This window comes from Heloderma suspectum, chromosome 5, assembly GCF_057233095.1.
Source record: "Heloderma suspectum isolate Gila_16-S chromosome 5, 16-S_ref, whole genome shotgun sequence".
Classification (NCBI taxonomy): Eukaryota; Metazoa; Chordata; class Lepidosauria; order Squamata; family Helodermatidae; genus Heloderma; species Heloderma suspectum.
In genome coordinates, this window is record NC_139462.1 from 140,769,291 (window position 1) to 140,791,195 (window position 21,905).

General features: G+C 41.3%; 1 protein-coding gene across 2 annotated transcripts in view; it reads left to right on the forward strand.

Moving 5' to 3' along the window:
* Window positions 1-21,905, forward strand: part of AHRR (aryl hydrocarbon receptor repressor) — a 77,496-nt gene that overhangs the window by 41,505 nt on the left and 14,086 nt on the right. The window contains exons 5-10 of one of the 2 annotated variants that reach the window (XM_084857649.1): window positions 7,290-7,390; window positions 15,921-16,010; window positions 17,872-18,001; window positions 18,393-18,526; window positions 20,487-20,686; window positions 21,305-21,366. In XM_084857649.1, the coding sequence (XP_084713775.1) occupies window positions 7,290-7,390; window positions 15,921-16,010; window positions 17,872-18,001; window positions 18,393-18,526; window positions 20,487-20,686; window positions 21,305-21,366 (717 nt within the window). The remainder of the gene's footprint in view (window positions 1-7,289; window positions 7,391-15,920; window positions 16,011-17,871; window positions 18,002-18,392; window positions 18,527-20,486; window positions 20,687-21,304; window positions 21,367-21,905) is intronic. The other variant, XM_084857650.1, reaches the window with a different exon arrangement.

Below are 21,905 nucleotides of genomic sequence, written 5' to 3' on the forward strand. Positions count from 1 at the left end.
ATCGTGCAATAGCGCATTTATTCAGGAGTGCCTGCTAATGCGGAAGACCAGTATTTAGAGGGAAAGGAAAACAATGGGTAGAATCAGGGATAGGTCTGGGAAGTCTACTCAGAAGTAACTCCTGTTGCGGTCAGTGAGGCTTGCTTCCGAATTTACTGAGATTGCCATTGAGCCAAAAATATTGAGTATACCCAGGGTACATCATGTGTTCATCTGATGAAAGGCATAGTAACTCCTCTAATGGCTGTGAAGCGCTATTTCCAAAGCTGCATGTCTCTGCTATTTGGTTCAAGGCTTTTGGGGAGTAATTAATGCCAGCTTCAATCCTTTGCATCATTGCCTAACCAGGGGGGCAGGAGAAAGGGGAGTGGAGCCTGGAGGGGGGAGCCTCTCTTATTGGCTGAGCAGCCCCTGTCAGTCCGATGACGTTCACCTCCAGTCCCCCCACCCCATCCAGAAGTATGTTTCTGTCAGCGACTTATAATGGTGCAGTGCAGTCCTTTGTGGAGCCCTGCTAATTCCATGAAAAATCCTGAATTCCTTTGTTTGCTTCACCCTTCGATTGTTGTGGAAACATGGCCCTGGATGTGCCCTGGAGGTTGATGATGTCATGAAAAGGACCCGCAAACTTCTGTGAGTGAGCAATCTCAATAGCAAGATAAAAGCTCCATGTGAAGAAGTCCTTGGGGCTGAGGCTGAGAATGGCTTGCCTAAGGACTTATGGCAAAGTTGAAACTTAAAATGGGGCCTTCCTAACATATAGCTCCTTCTCTAAGCCACATCACTACACCAGTGTCAGCAATGGCATTGATTAGACATGAGTGCCCATGTTCCCAGCAGCCCAAGTTACATGGAAGGATTTGGTGAGAAGGCAGATCTTTGATCCAACGATGAGCTTGCAGTCCTCCTACACTTAAAAGCTGAGGTCAGGCATTTATCTGGGTGGAATAACTAAATATGGGGATCACTAGATTACTTTGTGTGATGAATAAAGACACCCTTGTAATGGCTGTTTTATAGGTCAAATTTAATATTTCAAAGTTGTCAAGATAGTGATACATGCTACTATCTCACATGTCAACACCACCATTTGGATCACAGGAATATGTTGTATTAGGACCTCCCTCTATAAATGCTTCTATTTGTATGCTTAGCAATCATAATTACATTAGAGCCAAAACAGTTCTGTGTTCTGCAGGGAATATAGGACTGCAGGACTTCCATGCCCTCTTTCTTCTGTCTTAAACACAGAAATGTAAACTCCTCTGTGGGGTTTCTGTTATCACATGTGTTTGTGTATGCAGGCTGCTTTTTGTTGACAATTTATCTTTCAGAGTTAACAAATTATCCTTTGGTATATGCAAATCTCTGCAAGTTGGGAGTGGTAGCTTTGTGCATATATGACAGATGGCAAACATTGTCATGTTAAAGCTATATGCAAATCTCCCTTAACATATTGAACTTCACACAAAATCGCTTTTCAGCAGAATAGCAGCTGTTTGTTTCATCCAGGCTGCAGTTTTATATATACTGTCCTGAGAGTAACTCCCATTGAACTCAGTGGGACTTATTTCTGAGTAGACCTCTATAAAATTGTACTGTTATTTAGATATTTATTAACTAGCTAGCTCCTTTGAAAGTGAAGCCAAGACTGCAAGAATAAGAATTTTCACCATTTTTGTTGTGCTGCATACATGATTCCATTCTTATTCTAATTATTCCTCTGTGAAAACTGGACTACAATTTTTGCAAAGTTTTATAGATCCAGCATATAGAAAATCCTCACAAATACAACTAACCTACTTGCTTTGGGAGTGTGTGTGTGTTTGTGTAGCCTTCTAGGCTTTCATGCAAGAAAAAAGTTTACTTGACAGAGATACTCTTTTAAGTTGCCAATTTCCTCTTTTTCCTCTAATAAATTATTTTCTGGTTTTCATTGCTTGGAAACCAAAGAATATTCCACAGAGCAGATAAAAATACAAAATTAGGTTCCATTACATGAAGGCTTAACCTTCATGAAGAACATTCAGAGCTCTCCAGGCGTCATCAATATTTAACAGCTGTTGTTATGAAGAATTTCATACGGGAATGTGGGTTGTCTGTTCGCACGCAATGGCTTAAACAAGAGCCAGGCCGCTGTCAGTTGCATGGAAAGATTGACAGTCAGTTTTCATTGCGTGACAGCGAAGCCCTCTTTACTCAGCACTATTCTTTTATACCAAAGGCGTGTTCTCCCCCTGGTGTTTCTCTCAGAAAAAAGAAGAAGAATCTTCAGCTGGGGAGGAGGGGAAGGAAGCAAAGGGTGGAGATTTCAACTGAGTAAGTGGCTCTGTGCCCAGCAGTTGCTCACATGCAGGGAAGATATGTCTATGAGCTCTAATCACGCAAGCTGTCAAAAAACAGAACAGCCTACAAAATGCTTGGAGTTGCTTGTTAGAAGTTAGCACTTCCCCATGGAAACATGAAATTCTAATGGGAGGGTATAAGTTGTTTCATGCTTTTTCTTTTTTTAAGGGGCAAGATGGAAAGATTTAAGAGGAAAAGATCATAGTTTGCTGAATTCCACACCTTAAGGAAATGTCTTGTACTCTGCCTTTAAAGGTTCAAAGGGCAGAAACTTTCAAAGCCTCTCTTAAGAAAAAGCAGATTGAGAACAACCCAATACGTAGGAGAGAGAAAAAACTAGGAGTGTGTACCACTTCGGTACGAAGCCCGAGTAATGAGGCAAAGTGGGCTGATTTGGAGGTGCCTTGTCATGATACAAAGCGGATCAAACCAGCACTGAGGCACCCCGAAGCGGCTCCACCACGAAACGCCTTGTCTGCCTTGTATATTTGGAGCTCTTCTTATGCCTTCTGAGCAGAGCAGACAGGCTGTCTCCAAAATGTATCAACTTCTGAAAGATCATGCAGAGGGGCAGGAGGAGGGAGGGAGGAATGCAGGAGGATGTGGAGGCACCAAATGTATCAATTTGAGAGAGATCCAGTCATCAGGAGAGTTGGGGGAAGGGGAGAGGAGAAGGAGGAGGGGGAGGACAGGGAGCTTTGCTGTGAGTCAGCCTCCATTTGCTGATTGTGAGAGAGGTGTTACTGGAGAGGAGAGGGCATTCTGAATGTTATTTGGCTAGAGCAGTGGTCTCCAAAGTGGGGTGCACAAGACGATCCATTGGGGTGCGCGAGCCGCCTAATAATTGAGCAGCCTCCCACTGCCCTGACAAGCTGCCATTGTCTGCAATGGTGGTGGTGGCAGCAGCGGCGGCAGCAGGATGGGACAGGAACTGAGAGGGAAGCTCCATGGCATTTCTCTCTCCACTCCAGTCCTGTCCTGCCTTTGCTGTGGTCACTGGGAGCAACTGCCCCAGTCTCTGCCAGGCATGGCAGAGGAAGCCTTAACCCTTCCCACTCTCCTTTGGCAGAACAAAGCCAAGAAGAAAGCACGTGCTATGGGGACTGGGTAAAAAGAGGATCCTCATGATTTCATATGATTTTCAAAAGGGAGACCCACAAAACCACCATCCAATCACAGAGCGCATCTACCTCCGTGGACTGAACCAGAAAAATCTCGGATTTGCCACTTCTGCGTCCAGCCACGGCACAAAAATATGGATCCTTGGCAGGGATCCTCTTCATTTCATATGATTTTTGCAGAGCAAATCCCCCAAACTACCATCATATCACAGAGCACATCTGCCTCCAGGGACTGAACCAGAAAAATCATGGATCTGCTACTCGTGGGCATAGCCACGGTCCAAAAACAGGGGAAAATGGCTCCCCCCATTCCTCAGAAAAAGATGGCTGCTGGTGTGCGTCCAGAGGGCCTAGGAGCTGGCAGTGGCGGCAGCCCGCCTTCATTACAAGCTGCTGCCACTGGCCTGGCTCGAGGCTTCACGGGCTCCTCGCAAGCACAGAACCCATGAAGGCTTGAACAGAGGCAGGAGTCGGCCTCCAACCAGGTGCCCTGCCCTCCTTCCAGGGAAGGGAGAGAGCGCAGTTGGAGGGCAAATCTTGCCCTTGTGCCTGTCGGCGGGCTGCAATGGGCAGCAGAAACCCCGCCCAGAACAGGGGCCCAGGTAAGGGGCTGGGGGGGTGTGGGGGGGCCAAGCGAGATTCGGATGTCTGAATCGCACTTCAGCTTTGTAGGCTGAGCCCCCCCCCCCCAATCAGCCCGAGCTGAATCAGGCCCACCTTGGAAGCCCTGAAGCGGCTTCCGAGTCAGATCAGGGGGGCCATGCACAGCCCTAAAAAAACCAGTTGTTACTGCTGGCAGTTGGTATGTCAGCTACTGATAGGCACCCCTGTCCTTCCTTTATACTTGATGCACATTTGGAATAGGTGAGGTGGTACTGACTTCTTTCCATTAGTATCAAATTGAATTGCCAAGCATGAAGGAAGAAAGGTCGTTTTGTGTGCATCCACCTTTCTGATGCACGTGGAGAAATAGCTGTGGTGGTACGCAGCAAGAGCATTGCTAGATGTGGGCTCACGGGCCCCACCCCTAGTTCTATTTCCCAGAGCTCCAGATGTATTTTTAGTGCCCTGGTTCTATTCCACAGAGCCCTGAATGTCCATTGATGGCAATGGAAGCTTTTTTTCTTCAGTTTAATTTCCATGCAGGCAGCAATTTTCAAGGAGGATTGCAACTGGGAAGGAAAGTCTCCCCTTCCCACATGCTGCAATACTACCTCCTCCCACAACTCCCCCACCCCCAAATCTTCCCCTGCATGGCAATTAAGCTTAGAGGGGGAAACAACTGTTCCCATTGGTTTGAGATGATCTGGGATAGGGTGTAAATTAACTGAAGAATTTTATTTCAGATTCTTTGGATGAGAAATGGCTGGCTTTGCCTCCTGTGAAATTTAAATAAATCATAGTAATTATTTATAAATTTGCATGTATAGATATAAATTAGCATATGCAGATTTGTGTCCCATGCCTTGAATCTTTTGCCTAGCAACACCCCTGGTACGCAGGATGCGGGTGGGGCTGACATAAGGGCTAGGTTAAGTTAACTCAGCTACCACCAGCTGTACTGTTTGGTATAAAACACTTGGGCATGGGTCCAAAGAACTGCCTGAGAGTTGGCCATTCAAAGAAAAATGGTATAAACAATCCCACTGGATATATATGCTTTAAAAAAAAAAAATCTTGCTTGCAAATGATTTCTCCCCCACCCCACCAAGATCAGCACTCTGATAGTGCTATCCCTAGGCTTCAAAGTTGAACTCCTGCAGCGTATCATTGGGACAGTCACATCGTAATGTTGGCATTTCTGTTTTTAATCAAAAGGTAACCTAGATATTGGATGTTGCAGAAAAATAGATAAATTGGAACATTTTATATGTGTTTACATGCAAACACAAGATTTTGCTTTACAGTTAACCGAAAAGGGATAACTGAGCATGCAAAGACAATGTTGAGTCAATATTTACAATGTGTTTTTTGGACAGACCAGAGATGTGAAGGCCTAGAAAAAACCCTTTTTTCTGTTTTTTTCCTTGGACTGTTTCTTTCCCACTCACCACCCAAATTGGAAAAATTGAACAGCTTTGGATTATGAAATATTTTCTTTTAGAATTTAAAACAATGTATTTATACATTGTTACCCAGCCTTTACTCCCAAAAAAATGATTTCTAAAAACTGTGTATTAAGAATGCTTTTATAGAAAGACGAGAGAGATAAATTGTCTGGAAATAATAGGGGAAATATTTTTTAAATCCTCTCTGTAAGATTCCCAGTATAATTAGTTCTTTCATTCCTTATTAACATTATTGATCTATTTTACTGATAGAGATTTATGCTCAGTTTCCCAACATGTGTGTAGAGTCACCATTGTGCATTCTTGACAGTAAAGGTGCATTCTTGACAGTTGAGTTTTGTTCTATAGAGCCCTGTGTTTCTGGTGCTATAGCAGTCATTTAATGTAGTTCTAATCTATTCGGACAATAATTACAAATTTACTAACTGAGTTTACTTTTAAAAGTCTTAAAATATAATGATAATTTTATGAGCAAACTTAATTATATATAAAATAACTTTAGGAATAGAAAGGCTCCTTTATGTTTCTAAAGCAGCCCTCCCCAACTTGGTGCCCTCTGGACATTTTGGACTACAGTGCCCAGCATTCCTGACCATTGGTCATGCTGCCTGAGGCTTATGGGAGCTAGTCCAAAATATCTGGAGGGCACCAGGTTGGGGAAGGGTGACCTAAAGCAACAAAGTGACTTTAGATCTGTAAAGAGTGCTAAAATAAGTATTGCTTATTTTTCCATTTTTCCAAAATATTTCCAATTTTTCCACACACACAATGTGGTTTTTTTCTATGGCCTCAAAGTTTTCTGGACAGACTATCAAAATAATCTTTTTTTGTCAATATATTTTCTATTTTAGATTGCAGTGTTTTTCAGATTCTAAAGAAAACACTTGGCACACCTTTCAATGTGCTTTACCTCAAATCTAAAATTTCAAAAAAATTGAGCCTTCAAACTAACCACAAAGGCACCAAAATTAATGATATATACTCAGGACTGGCCCTAGACATTTTGTTGCCTGAGGCAAAAAACAAGATGGCACCCTCTCCCATTCCACGTACAAAATGCAGGCATTTGGGGTGGGTTAGGGTATTTTAGAAAATGTTTTTATTGTAGAATTTTATTGTTTTATTGTATGTTGTACATCGCCCAGAGTGGCTGGGTGACCAGCCAGATGGGCGATTAATAAATTAAATAATAAATTAAATTAAATAATAAAAGCCAACTGGATTGTTTCTCCTACACTGGCAATGGGACAGCATCCTCCACTGCCCCTGAAGGCAGCATCCTAGCTTGGGGCACAGAGCAGGCTGCTTGGCACACAGCTCTTTCCTCCAACACCTGGCTGCCACCTCTCAGCATTTGCTGCCTGAAGCGACCACTTCACTATGCTTCATGGTAGGGCCGGCCCTGTATATACTATAGATTGTATAGCAAAGGAGAAATAATAATGCCAAATAAGGTCCAAAAATGCCTTGGCTTGGATCCAGGATCCGCCTTTTGTTGATGGAAGAGCTCCGCTCGTGGAAGATGACTCTTTCTTGCCATATCACTGCTCACCCCATTCTGTAAGACCCCAACCCTTTGTGTAGCATTTTCAGGGGGCTGGAAGGGCTGCTGTGGGGAGGAGGGGGCAGGGATGTCTGCTTCTGCCAGCCCAGTTGCATGTGCCTAAACCTGGATCCAACACATTAAAATAAAACTTATTTTTTTATATATTGCTACTAATGTTAAGTATGTACCGATGCATTTTTCCAACAGCTGTTCAGGAGAAGCACTTGAGAAAGCAAGCAGGCCAGGGAATAGAAGAAGTTGGCTTGCCCAAGGAGCCTACCATACCAGAAGGTGGATTCTTACTAGAGGTGGGAGACTGACAGCATTTCTTGAACTTAGCCTTGCAAATAAGTCTGCGTAACTTCCATCCCCATAAATGTTTTGTGGACCCTGCTTGCCAGCATGACTGTATCTTAATTATTTATGGCCTGAAATGAAAAAAGCACAACTTTTCTAAAGTTTCTTGTTTGGACTCAAGTCTTACTCACCAGAAAATAACAGATGAGAAGCTATTTACAAACCTGTTGTGTATATAGGTCTTATATATGTTGTAGTTTTGTGACATTCACTTGAAAGTAACACTGCAACCCTATGCATGTTGACTCAGAAGTAAGTGCTGTTGAGTTCAATGGGACTTATGTCCAGGTGCATCTAGGATTTCAGCCTGAATTAGCTTTATCCCAGAGTGGTAACTGCTTCTCATCACCTTGAGACAGGCTGTAATTACTCACTGTAAAACAGTCTTCCCCAACCTGGCACCCTCCAGATGTGTTGGACTACAGCTCCCAGCACCCCCAACCATCATGGCTGGGCAGGGCATGCTGGGAGTTGTAGGGCTTCTTTACATGGAGGTTTTATCCCGCTATTGAGATTGCTCACTTATGGAGGTTTGTGGCCCCATTAGATGACATCGTGAACCTCCAAGGTGTCTCCTGCATTAAATTACCCTTATTCCATTGATAAAAAGATCAGAGATAATGAGGTATCAAATTACCCCACTTGTGTTCTGCTTGAGTTCCCGCTGTAAAAAAGGAAGAGCCGCAAGAAGAGGAGCTAGACCAATAAATGTATGGAAGACTCAGATAAGGGGGAGAAGGAGGCGAAAAGGGGGGAAAGGAAGTGCGTGTAAAGGGAGTCTGTTTGATCCTGCATTTAAAACGGAAGCAGAAAGCCCTGTTTTAAATGTGGGAATTTAGGCTGGTGTAGAGATGCTTGTAGTCCAGCACGTGTGGAGGGCACCAGGTTGGGGAAGGCTACTGTAGATGGTGTAGTGTAGCGGCTAACAGTGCAAGTTCAAAATTAAGATGTTATTGGTTCATATCTCACCTAGGTCATGCACTCACTTACTTAGGCAAACCACTATATCGCAGCCTGTTCCCCTACAATCTGAGGTCAAGACTGACTTACCTTGTACAGTGTTAGAAGGTTTGGAAACCTTGTTGGGAGGGGGAGTCCCTGTGGCTTGGGACAAATTATGCTAGTGGGATGCAAACAAACAATATGGAAACCATTTCTCTTCCCACCCCCTCCCACCAATCTTTACCCCAGTGCAGATACTTTCTGTGTTAGAACAAAGGCCTCAGATCAGTGAAGCATCTCTTTTGCCCTGATTGGTATTGACCATAGCCTCAGTCTTAGTCCATGTCATTATCATCCAGCTGCCCAGACAATGGCCTCCAGTATTCTCCAGGTGTTCCGCCATGAGTTGGTTGTTATTTATTTATACATCAAATAGGCTGTTTACAGCTATTTATGGATATAGAACTACCAACCTTAGAATATGACTGTCAAGAGAGTCAGTTGGAATGATTGAGAGCTTTTCTACATGAGGCTGTTAATTGGCTATTAATCCGCTGTATCTACTTTTGGTTTCGTCACAGAATAGAAATCTGAATGCTACACAAGGGGGGTTTCCTTTTCCACTACATAACCTCTAGGTGGCACTGAGGTATAGCGGAATAGTGCAAATACACAAGAGGAAATTGTGCTTTCTTTCGCTTTCATAATTAAATGCTGCAGTTTCCCTGCTCTAAAAGAAAACTTGCTGAAAGTGCTGTTACAAACAGAAGTGAAACTGGAGGGTCAGGACAACGTCTAAAGAACCCATAAACAACCATGAGTAGGGAATGACAAGTGCTCGATAAATGCCTCATGTAGAAAAACCTATGCTCAGCAGCTACTTGAGGGGAAAAAACTGCTCTTGTGAATGGTTTGATCCAGGTTTAGTTTAGACAACCTGGTGCCCTCCAGATCCTTCGGACTATGAATTCTATAATCCCTGACCATTGGCTTTGCTGGCTGGGGCTTATGTAGCCCAAAACATTTGGGGGGCATCAGTTTACCTCTCCCTGGTTTTGTTATATAAGCAGTATATTGTGGCAGTTGCAAGGTAAAGTACTCCTCTTCTGTGAAAAGAAACATTGCTACTTTCATTTCATGGAAGGTGAGCCAGGACTTTGCATAGCTCTCATATCACACTGGATACACAAGTAAATTGTTTGAATGAGTAGTTTTTCAGAGCAAGTCAGCTCCAGCGTATCATTGGCACTGACTTAGCTTCTGCTTTTCTTTTGCTATATCATAGGTTGCTTTAGCTTTGTTGGTTTTTGTTCATTGTGCAGGAACCCTGAACAAACTTATGCTTCCACTTCATGAACATGAATCAGATAAAGTTATCTTTCTCCATGTTAAAACACAAGCCAGCTTCACAGCCAAAAAGCAGTTTAGGGCCACACTAGACATTAAATACAGCTTTCTGCTGGCATGTTTTTAAAAATGAAAAGCAACTTTGGAGAGCTGTGATCTTGATTAAAGAAAGTTGGGGAGGTGTGCCTAACCTTTTCCCACTGGCTGTTTTTCCTTTAAAAAAAAAACAAAAAACTTTTTATTCTATTTTTATCTTTTTAAATGAAATAAACAGTACCCACAGCCTATTCAGTAACTACAGTTTCCCAACAATACAGTATTCTTAGGAGGACACAGCAATAACAAGAAGGAGAAAAAGAAAGAAGGAAAAAAGAAAACAGAAGAAGGAAAAGAAAGAGAGAAAAAATCCATTACACACCAACTTCAAATCCCATTCTAGAATTATACCTATAATGTTGGCAATTTTACAATTCAATAAAGCATAGATAATCAACCTTACATTTCAATATTCCATCATCAATCTTATAGCAAGGAAGCAGGCCTACAGTTCATTTCCAGTAACCATATATTGCCCTTCAGTTAACATTTAATTATAAAGCTCAACAATTTAACCAGCCAAAAATCTTACTAACCAGTCTCATAATAATGATAATAATTGTAATAAAAAGGAAGGAAATTAAAAAGGATAAATAATAATAATAATAACAACAACAACAACAACAACAAATCACTAATAAATTTTATAAAATTATATAATAAAAACAACCTTACAGCAATCACTAATGTATTTTGTACTAGATATATAAATGAGTGTGCACATTTCTATACACCCTCAAACAGTAGATTTAAGTACAATATATCATATCCATTTTAAAGAGAAAGGATTTTTTTAAAAAGAGGAAAAAAATGAAAGAAAAAAGATGGATATATGTGAGCAATTATCTCTGGCCTAGCCTAAATCTTACAGACGAAACATGGCCAGTTAACAAAACATGTTTGTAGATTCCAGTTCATGGGGCTGGGACAGAAATCTCACTCAGTTTTCCATTTAGCCATGCCTCTGCCATTTCGTGATTCAGAAACTTCTTCATCTGACCTTCAGAAAAAATACAAAATGTAGCAGGATATGTTAAGTGATATTGTAAGTTCATTTGTTTTGCCAGATTTTTCGCCTTGATAAATTGCCTTCTTTTATCAGCAACTTCTTTGGTGTAATCTGGAAATAACATAACTTTATCTTGTTTCCAAAAAAGATTTCCGTCCCCTCTTGCCAAACTCAGGATATAATTTTTTGTGGAGATTCTTGCAAATTGGACTATAATTGTACAACCAGTCCTTTGGCCTTTGGCACACGGAATGCCTGCTCAATATCAAGTAAATAATCAGATGGTACAGGGAGTATCTCATGCAAAAGCTTATCTACAAAAGTAGACAAATTTACATCACTAGGTAGGTCTTTAATACCAATGATACGTACATTTGCCCTGCATGTAAAAGCCTCCAGTTAAGAAATTCTGACAGAGAAATTGTTGAAACTGTGTCACAAGCTTTTTTCATTTGTTGCAACTCCATCTTCCAGCTCATTAACCTTCGCCTCCATTTTTTGCCAAGAAGTGTTGATTAAATCCACAGCCCCTTGCAGGGCAGTGATGGAATTTTGAACTGTGTCCAACCTCTTAGCCTGTTCAGCAAATTGCGAAGACAAAGTTTTTATCAGAGCAAGTAACTCCTCTATATCTTCGGTTTTCGAAACCTTTGCCAGAGGAGGTCCGGGGGAGGGGAGGCGGAGATCCAGTTACTTTTTTTCTCCTTGATGTAGCCATCCTTTTCTTCAAACAGATCTTGCAGGTCCTCAAATATTGTTAGTATTTCTTATTCCATTCCTCAAATATTGTTGGTATTTCTTAATCCATAAACTACAATGGAGCACATCAGCCCTGATTTCTCCTAATTAGATAGGAGTTTCAAAACAACTTTGAGCAATGATTAAGCTCTGGCAGACTGGTCTCAGAATCCAGCCCCCCTGCTCCTTTGCAGAGAGGACTAAACTTCCAAGACTTCATCCAGATGCGCTCTTTGCCTCCCCTTTTAATTCCAGGGGAGAGATAAAAAGGTTTTTCAACTTTTTAAAAAGCTGTTTGAGATAGCGTTCCACTTAGACTCAGCGGAATGCTGCCAGGGTGACATTGGCTCCAGCCGGAAGTCCCACTGGCTGTTTTTCCTGATCAAAATCCGCCCTGCTGCTTTTCCCCTGGACTGAGAGTTATGGATTCCCATACTTTTTTCCCTATGGGGGAAAATAACTTGGAGTGTGTACAATTTTGATTTGGAAAAATGGCCTGCAGGAAAAGGGATAAGCGTTCCTCCCCGTGCCTCTGCTCTACTCAAATCAGCAGCCTCCTAAAGCTACTTTTCATTTTATTTTAAAAAATTCTTAGTGAGGACGTTAACTTGCATTTGCATTTAATTTATGGTCTGATACTTTTAATAAACTACACTGTCTGCCTCCAAAGATTGTTTATGTAACAAAAGCTCTGGAAAAGATCCAGTCCAGAAAGAAAGGGCTACAATTTTAAAACAAACCTTTTCTAAAACATGTTTGTTGCTATGGTATGTTGAAGAAGGACTAGGACACTTGATAGTTTTAAAAAGTGGCTTACCTAATTTTGTTGGTTTTCCCAAGATCTTTGATATAAATGTAGAATTACCCCTAGTGTTAGCCAGAATAGAGTTGGCATGGGGGTGCTTCCAGATGAAGGGCTTCTATCATTAACACTCAGAAGGCATCATGGAGCAATTCCATCTTATTCTCCTTAACAGATTTACTCTGATAAGAGAAAAGAAAGAAGTGGTGGGAAAACACAGGAGGGTTACGAGTGGAATGTAATGTCTCCCCCACCGCCACCACCGTAACATTCTTTGGAGTGATGGTGCTATAAAAGCCTAGTCTGGAAGTACCCTTAATGGGCAGTGCTTGAATCCCTACTCTTCTTTTTCCAACAGGCTGCCACCTGGTAATGCAGGTATGGGGAACCTCTTTTAGCCCGAGGGTCGAATTTCAGAAAAGCTCCCTGGGGCGCGTTCCAGTGGTGGGTGGGTCCGAAGGCAAAGAGAGTGGGGCCAAAGGGGTGGGGCCAAAAATACAAAAACAACTCAAGCATGTTGTAGTTCAAAGCTCTTACGGCCATTAACTAAACCTTAGGAGAAGCATTTCAGCCCTTTAGGACGGGGAGGTGGGGATGGCACCAAAGCCAGGAAACTATCAAACGATTGGTGGTTGGGGGAAGAGGGTGTGGCCATCTGGGGGACCTCAAGGGGGCTGGACTTGGCTCCCAGGCCCGAGGTTCCCCATCCCTCTTGTAATGGATACAGTCACACATACCCATGTGTTATGGTACAAATGGAGAAGTCCCTTCTAATGAGTTTGTTTTTCCCATTATAGTGTTTACAAGCATACATCCTTGTGAAACAAATAGAAGGATGTGTGTTCCATTTACAAATGCTGAAAATAGCCAATTATTTAGGAAAACAGATGAAAAAGGGTAATGTCCTCATAAAGGAAGCTGTTCCACATAAACTGAAAGTTCAGATTCTAAAAATGTCATACAATGTTGCGTGACTTGAAAATACGTTAAAGCAAGGCATGTCTGAAGACCTTGACTGTTGGACTTTGGGAGCCATAGCAACCTCCTCTCTGGAGACTGCAATATAAGCCATTCTGTTTCTTTATTTCAAAGAATAGTAATAAAAAAATAAATGTGGCTCGGGACTTTAAAAAACCAAAACAATGACTTTTACTAACTGTGACCTTGACCAAAACCCCTTTGAAGTATTTTCAGGCAGGTTTTTAGTTAGAGTGCTAGAAGAAGAAAAAAAGGGGGGCGGGGGGGCAGGCATTATAAAAGACCTTGCCAAGGGAAGTTATGCTTTCCTCACTGTATTCATCTCCATTCTTTATTAATGTTTCTAAAATCTGTTCATGGAAAAAACTGATAACTTCAATTTGAGAAATACTTTGAACCCTATCCACCCACCCCAACTGAACTTACTCTGAACTGTGATGGGCTAATTGTTCGTTAAGTAGCAGGTGCAGCATTTCGTGACTATATAATTGGATCTACATGTTTGTTGAAGAACACAGAGTACATTTTCCAGCCAAGTCCTTTTTTCCCCCTTTTGGTGGAGAAAAAATGATTTCATTCCTCGTGTACCATGTAAGATAAAAAAAATCTCAAGCACTTCTTTACCACAAACAAATGTTCACAATACATATTTGTTTCATATGTTTCAAGTGCTTATCCTAGAATACACATTTTGCTTGTTATTGATTCCATATGGATTTACCGCATACATTCATCTGCGTTCATAGATTAAAGAGTAGCTTTGCTTATTTGTAACTCTCTTCTGTACTATAAAAATTATTTTAAAAAAAACACCACTCAAGAGCCTAAAAACATTTTACTAGCCAGCTGGGCTTGTTTTATTAATAAAAAAAGGATAAGATTCAGAACACGTTCATAGTTATTGTCATAAAATATTTGCTTCTTTCCTAAAAAGTTGACAGATTGTAAGGTGTCAAACTGGGCACCAGGAAGATCCAAAGTTTAATATATTGTAGTTGAAGAGCTGGGCTTTATGTATGTGGCAATTTACGGAGTAAGATAAGCAAAGAAAGTCCTGTCCCTACCCGAGGGAGCAGACTAAATGTTGATCATGTAGGAGATAACATAAAGGAGAGGCAAGAGCGGGAGTGGATAATAGTGAGCACATGCACTTGTATAGGCTTCATTGTAGGTTATCTGGTCATGCGGATTTGTATAGTACACTGGGGTGCAGTGGGAATGTATTAAATTAGTAGGAATACATGCCTCTGAAGTCAAGAAAACTACCCAAAGGATCTACTATGCAGAATATTTCCCAAGAAAGATCACAGGACAACGTCTGCCTGAGTTGCATCTAAGGCTTTCTTCACATGGAGCTTTTATCCTGCGATTGAGATTGCTCTTTCATAGAAGTTTGCGGGCTCTTTACATGATGCCATGACCTTCCAGGGCGTCTCTTGCACTAAATGCCCTTTGTTCCGTTTTTAAATAGATTGCAAATAATGAGCTATCAAATTACCCGTTGTGTCCCGCTTCAGTTTCTGGCTTGAAAAGAGTAAAAACAGCAAAGAAGAGGAGCGAGATCAAAGAAAGATAATGGAAGACTCAGATACAGGGAGAAGGAGGGGGAAAGGGCGGGGGGAGGAAGCGGGTGAAAAAGGGAGTCTGTTGTGATCCTGCATTTAAAACGGAAGCAGAAAGCTCCGTTTTAAATGCAGGATCTTAGGGTGGTGTAGAGATGCCCTAAAAGAGGCAATCTTCCTGGTAGGCTGGGGGCAGGGGCTGTCGACCCAAGAAAACAGGAAATCAAGATGGAAGCATCCCCAAGGAAGCGAAGCTTTCTGGCTGTTCTGGCATCTTCTGTTTTCTTGTCACACAGTCCTATGCATCATTGATTGGCTAACGTCATCAAAGATCTTGATTGATTTAATTTTGTTTCAGTCTATGTTAAATTGTTTTGTAAGCTGCCCTGAGTGTCATTTTTGGTAGAAAAGTGGAGTATAAATAAATAAATATCTTCAAAGCCTAATGAAATCTGGAGGCATGAGCATTATCGAGTTCACAGGGATGCTCCAAGTCCAGCAGGCCCAGTGGCTAGCCCAGTAGTGAGTCCTTTCACAGATTATGGATCATGTAGCTTGTAGTACCATTCCTTATTTCCATTGATAAGTCGCCTATGTCTCACTGCGTGATTTACTATTGCTGTAACTATTTAGCTAGATTTTTCAAGGGCAGCTCATCAGGCATTCTGCTGAACTCATTAGGATATTTTATATATTTTTATATAAAAAATAAAACCATGTGAGCACGCAGCATCCAAGACTGCTTCCTCCTTGCATCCAGCATCTGTTTGAATCTTATTTTATTAAAAAAAACAAATAACTGGCCTTCTCAGAATAAGCGTACGCTTCACTAGTATATACATATATCCATCCAGGAAATCCTGCTTAACCATGTGTGGGTAAGTATTTGTGAATGTTCATTATTTGGCAACTTAAGAAAAAGGTGTTCAGGAAAAAGAATATGATGACATATTTTTGACCATTTTGATTCATCATTTCTTCTATTGTTTCATTCCCCCCCCCCCCAGTCACTGAGTGGTTTTGCACTGGTGGTGAGCGCTGATGGAATGATCTTCTATGCATCACCAACAATTGTGGACTATTTAGGATTTCACCAGGTAAATACAGAAATAAATAACTCATGCAATTATAACCCATGCAAGGTTCCTCTACCTAATTTCAGGTGATTCCTCTTCCACTACCACTACACTGCACCCCTGTACAACACATCCCACACTGTTCAGGAGGGACCCCTGACCTTCTGGAGAAGTTTTTTAGGGGCTGCAGAGGGGAAGGAGGTAGAGAAGAGAAAAATTGGTTGTGCAATCAGCTTTCACTTGTGCAACCATTTGGATACAGCCCCTAGAGACTTGTATATTGTGGTATATTTGTACTAGTCTTCATTGTGTTACCCTTGTGTCAACTGCTCTAAAATCACATCCCAGTAACACCTTGTCATATGTCCTTCAGCTGATAACACACTACATTAAGTATCAAGGTATTATGCAGTTTCAAAGTAGCATAATGTGCTGTAACTTCCATGTTCTGAGATAATTTAATTGACTATTAATAACTCTGCAATGGCACATTTTCGAGCTGCTTTCTTGTGATTTTTGTGCACAGAGAGGGGGAAAAAACATGTCCCTTGGTTTGTTTTTCCATGTTATTAAATACTCAGAAATCCATGTGCACAGAGCACAACACATGGAATAGTTTGAACTGAGGTAACTATTTTGCTAGTATTAGGAATGGTTCTTAAAAATTTGAAGAACGCTTCAGCGAAACTTAGGGCAGGGGCCGTAGGTCCATGGTAGAGCACCTGCTTTGCCATGCAAAAGGCCCCAGGTTCAATCTCTGGCATCTCCAGGTAGGTCTGGTAAAGAATCTTGTCTGAAACCCTGGAGAGCCGCTGCCAGTCATTGGTGACAATACTCAGCTAGATGGTGTATCTAGGGTCTGACTCGGCATTTAGCATTAATTCCTATTTTCCTAAAACAATACTCCTTAGAAACTCTCTATGGGATGAAAGTAAAACTACATAATAAATACAGGATGTTCGCAACGTAGGTTTTTATACAACTGAAATATGGGGGTAAACTCCACTGGAGGGGGGCACAATTTAGGGGTGGGGAAGTGGCTGGGTGGGAAGGTTTAATCCTCTGCCCCCACACAGTGGTCCCAATCGGGATCAGAATCCCATGTTATTACTCTGAGGTAAAAAAAGAAAACGAGGATTAGCTGCACACTACATGTTTAACATAGAATAGAGTTTAGCTGTCACTCCGTATAACTGGAGATTCAAACCCTGGTTTTCTCCCTGATATTAGAGGATCCTGCTGATATGCCATAAACAGCTTGGGACCAGGGTACCTTGAGAGAGCGCCTTCTCCTTTACCAACCAGTCCAGTCACTGAGGTCATGAGACGAGGCACTCCTTGTAGTTCCACATGGCCCTATAGCCCAGTTGGAATCTACCTGAAGTAGAGCCTTCAGTGTGGTGGCTACTTCTCTGTGGAAGTCCTTGCCTCTGGAGGCCAGGCAGGCACCAACATTTTGTTTCCAGTGGCTGCTGAAGACATTTTTATTTCTACAAGCCTTCCCTGACTCACCAGCCATGGGGGGGGGGGGGTTGGTACTCTGTTTTAAAATAACTGTTAGTATTGTGTTTTTATTCCTTCTGACTCTTATTGTTCACCACTCCAGAAACTGTTTAGATGTGGAGTGGTATAGAAATGTTGTAAGTCATCATCTAATGTTGCCTCTCAGGCCCCAAACCTTCCCTGATTTCCTCTTGTTGTGAGCAATAGTAGTAATGCCATAGGCTGGTTTGGAGAAAAGAATTTGGGGCCGATAAGTTTCTATCAGAAGTGTCACTGACCTTCCAAAGAATTAAGCCATCTTTGTGCTAAAAAAAAAATTAATGTAAGAACTCAGATGCCGAAGAAGGTATAAATGTAATACATGTTATGATTATTTCAGACTGATGTAATGCATCAAAATATATATGATTACATTCATGTGGATGACCGGCAGGATTTCTGCAGACAACTGCACTGGGCCATGAATCCACCACAGCTAGCATCTGAGCAACACATTCAGACAGAGACAGGTATCTTTAATTACTATTCTGTTGCTACAGGTGATACTTGTGGTGGGGAGGTGGAAGAAATGGGACAGAGTTGGGATTATTTCCTTAGTCCATTCACTTCCTCTCAACTTCTGCCATTGCTCATCGTTTGCAATCCCCCTGCCAACATTTTGCTTTCTTCTTCCCCACCACTTTATGATGTCTTCTGTCCCTCACCACCTTGCCCCCCTTGCCACTATCCCCTACCATCCTGTTCTCTTCACCACCCCTGTCCTCTGCCTAGTAGTCTCTCTTGCTTTGCGCACTGCTCAGAAGATTGTTTTTTTTAAAATGGCTATGGAACGGTATAGAAATATAATAAATAATAAATGAAATGAAGGAATGAAATGTACTTTTCATCTTACTGTTTTAGGAGAAGAATTCATTCTTAGTAAAATGTTTAAAGCACAGGAGAATGACAGTATGCCAATGGACTTTTCATCCTTTTTAACTCGTTGTTTTACTTGTCGAATCCGTTGCCTTTTAGACAGTACTTCTGGCTTCCTTGTAAGTAACCACATATGTCATAAATTCATTTGAAAATAATGGTTTATATAAAATGTAGAAATTTGGAAACAGGATGTTTGTTATATTTCAGTAATTTGGCCTTTGCCATTATTTGGTATTTTCCCAAAGTATTGCTGCTGTTCTTGGGAGCAACATTATAATAAAGGCATTCAGTATTACAGCTACAGTGCCTATATTAAGGATTGAACTATTTATTACTTTGTGCTGATCATCACTAGCTTAGATTGCTTTAAAAGGGGACTAGACAGATTCATGGAGGATAAATCTATCAATGGGTAGTAGCCATGATGGCCATATGTGCCCTCGAGATTTAGAGCCATTACGCCTCTGAGGCTTTCTTCACACAGAGCTTTTATCCTGTGATTGAGATTGCTGCTTCACAGAATTTTGCAGGCTCTTTACATGACACCATGATCATCCAAGGCATCTCCTGCACTAAATGCCCTTTGTTCCATTTTTAAATAGATTGCAGATAATGAGCTATCAAATTACCCTGTTGTGTTCTGCTTGAATTTCCTCCCTGAAAAGAGGAAAAACGGCAAGAAGAGGAGCGAGATCAATTAAAGATAACGGAAGACTCAGAAACGGGGAGAAGGAGGGGGAAAGGGGAGGGGGGAAAGGAAGCATGTGAAAAAGGGAGTCGTTGTGATCCTGCATTTAAAACAGAAGCAGAAAGCCCCATTTTAAATGCAGGATTTTAGGCTGGTGTAGAGATGCCCTGAATAACAGCTGCTAGGAGAAGGAGAGAGCTATTGCCCATATCCTGACTATGAGCTTCCCAAGTTGGCCACTGTGGGAAACAGGATGCTGGACTAGATGGACCTTTTGTCTAATCCAGCAGGGTTTTTAGGTTCTTAAACCTGCATTTGCTGCGGTCATGCAGGAAGTCTCTTGTAGATGAGAATTGGTAAGTGGGGGATGCTTAACCTTACCTATGTCTATTGATTTTCCCCCTACAGGTTCAGAAAGCATCTCAGGGAAACACAATATATACCTCATAACACATTGTTCTGTTCTAAACCACTGTACAATAAACCCACTTTGTGGGTTCAGTGTTTACCATAGGAAACACTGGTGAGGAAAAATAAAAAGCCTTTCTACACGAGGGATTTATTGTGCGCTCGTGATTCCTCACTCATGGTAGTTTGCGTGTGCTTTATGTATAAAAAACTCCACATGGTGTACTTGTGATTTTCCGACACAAAAATGGCATTCATAGAAAATTGTTCCATGTGAAACATCTCACGTAGGGGAAGGAGGCAGCCCGGTTTTAAAAGCCTTTGTGCAGCTTCCTGATTTTTATGAAACGATGATTTAATGCTGGTCACAGAGGAGTATGTAGACAATATGCTACTGGATCTAAGAATAGGCTGCTTCGTAAGTTACTAGAGTGTTGTGGGAACTGTTTCTGAATGGGTGAATACCATACTGCTCTCAGAATATCTATTCAGGAGGAACCAGGTGTGTCAGATGACATGGTTAGCACTTTTGTACCCCAGTGTTGTTCAAAGTAGAATATATGGGGTTTCTCATATTTTATCGACACATTTTATCCATCTACTGTATTTGCCCAATTCCATGAGATAATTTAGGCTGACAGACAGTGACTGGCTCAGGGTCACCTAGTGACTTCATAGCTAAACAGTGATTTGAATGCAGTCTCCTACACTCTACATGCTAAACCACATTGGATCTTGATGTGATTCCTTGCCACATCCCATTTTCCTCCAGTATGTTAACTATGTGGACCTTCTTAATACGAGTTATTAGTGTAGTAACTATATTAACGTGGCCATGGCCATGAATTCACCCAATGATAGAATGCTTGCAAACATATAACTTCAGAATATTATATTCTGGCAATTGTTATCCATTATGTTAAGCTTTTTTCACGGAACAAGTATTAACAGACTTTCTTCTGTGTTTTACTCTTTTCCAGACAATGCATTTTCAAGGTAAACTGAAATTTCTCTTTGGACAAAAGAAGAAGTCTTCCTCAGGAGCAACGTTACCTCCTCAGCTGTCCTTATTCTGCATAGTGGTACCGCTTCTGCTTCCTTCTGTGACTGACATGAAGTTAAAAAGCCTTTTTGTGAAAGCAAAATACAAATCTGATCATACAGCCACAACAGATACAAAGCAAGTCCAAATGTAGTTTTTAACACTTTCTCTTTGTACAACTCTTCACTGGGGTTTTTGTTCATAAAAACCCAGAGTTGAATATTTTAACTATAAATTCATTTAGACTTTATTTTAGTGAAACCAAATCAACAAGATTTTTGCCTTTTCCTTTAAGTAGACTTAGAATTTCACCTTTGATTTTGGGAATGTTGTATTTTCCACTGTTATTAATATTCACTTTGCTGCTATTTCAAGTGTATTGAAATTTCTCTGTACTTAAACACTGCTGCTCAGATCAAATATGGTTAATCCCACACCAGCAACCACATTTTAAAGTTCCTAACTGCATGGCCATTTTGCCCTATCTTTGGATAAAGGGACATCTCTGAACATGATATAATTACACTACAGGACTGGAGATCTATTCTATAGCATAACTAAACCAGTCCTGTGAATACTGCTACCAACCCAGTTAAAAGAGAGAAATCTGTTCAGGTGCAAATTTTTTAATAGGTAGTACAATTGTTCAGGAATTACTTTGAAGTGTTTTTATCACAGTTACTATGACTTTTTGGGACATATTCTTAACTGTACTATATTTTATTAAGCTATTTTCCTACCATTTGATCTTTACAGCTCAAAGGCTGTTTCTGGACAGCATATGACTGATTATCATAGAAGAACTGTTTTCCAAGAAGGTATTGTTTTCACCAGTTTTTTAAAAAAAATTCTAAAAAATTATCCATGTAACAACATTTTGTGGAGTTCATTTGTAAATAATTTTTCCACTCTGAAGTAATACTTTCAAGAGGCAATTTCCTGTTTTCCTTCTCAGCCACTAATATTACTGACATATAAGTGCATTGCAGCAGCTATTCTCTTTTGGTAAATATTTCCCATTCTTTAGCTCAGGGGTGGGGGACCTCCATCCTGCCAATGGAGTCACTGCTGGGGGGAGAGGGGGTAACTCTCTCCTCCCTGAGGACTGTGATTCCACCCACCTTGAAAAATCGCTCCCCTGTGCTGCCGTTGGACTTTTTAAAAGTTTTCATTGGTGCCAATGGAGGTTTTTTAAAACCTTGATTGCTATGGGAGGTGGGAGAGGGGGAGGATTTGTAAGGGGGAAGAGAGAGGAGTGTGTGTTACTTGCGTGAAAATGGATCTGTGTGTGTATGTGTGAATGAATGGGTGTGTGTTACATGTGAGAATGTATGGATGTGTGTATGAAAGAGTGTGG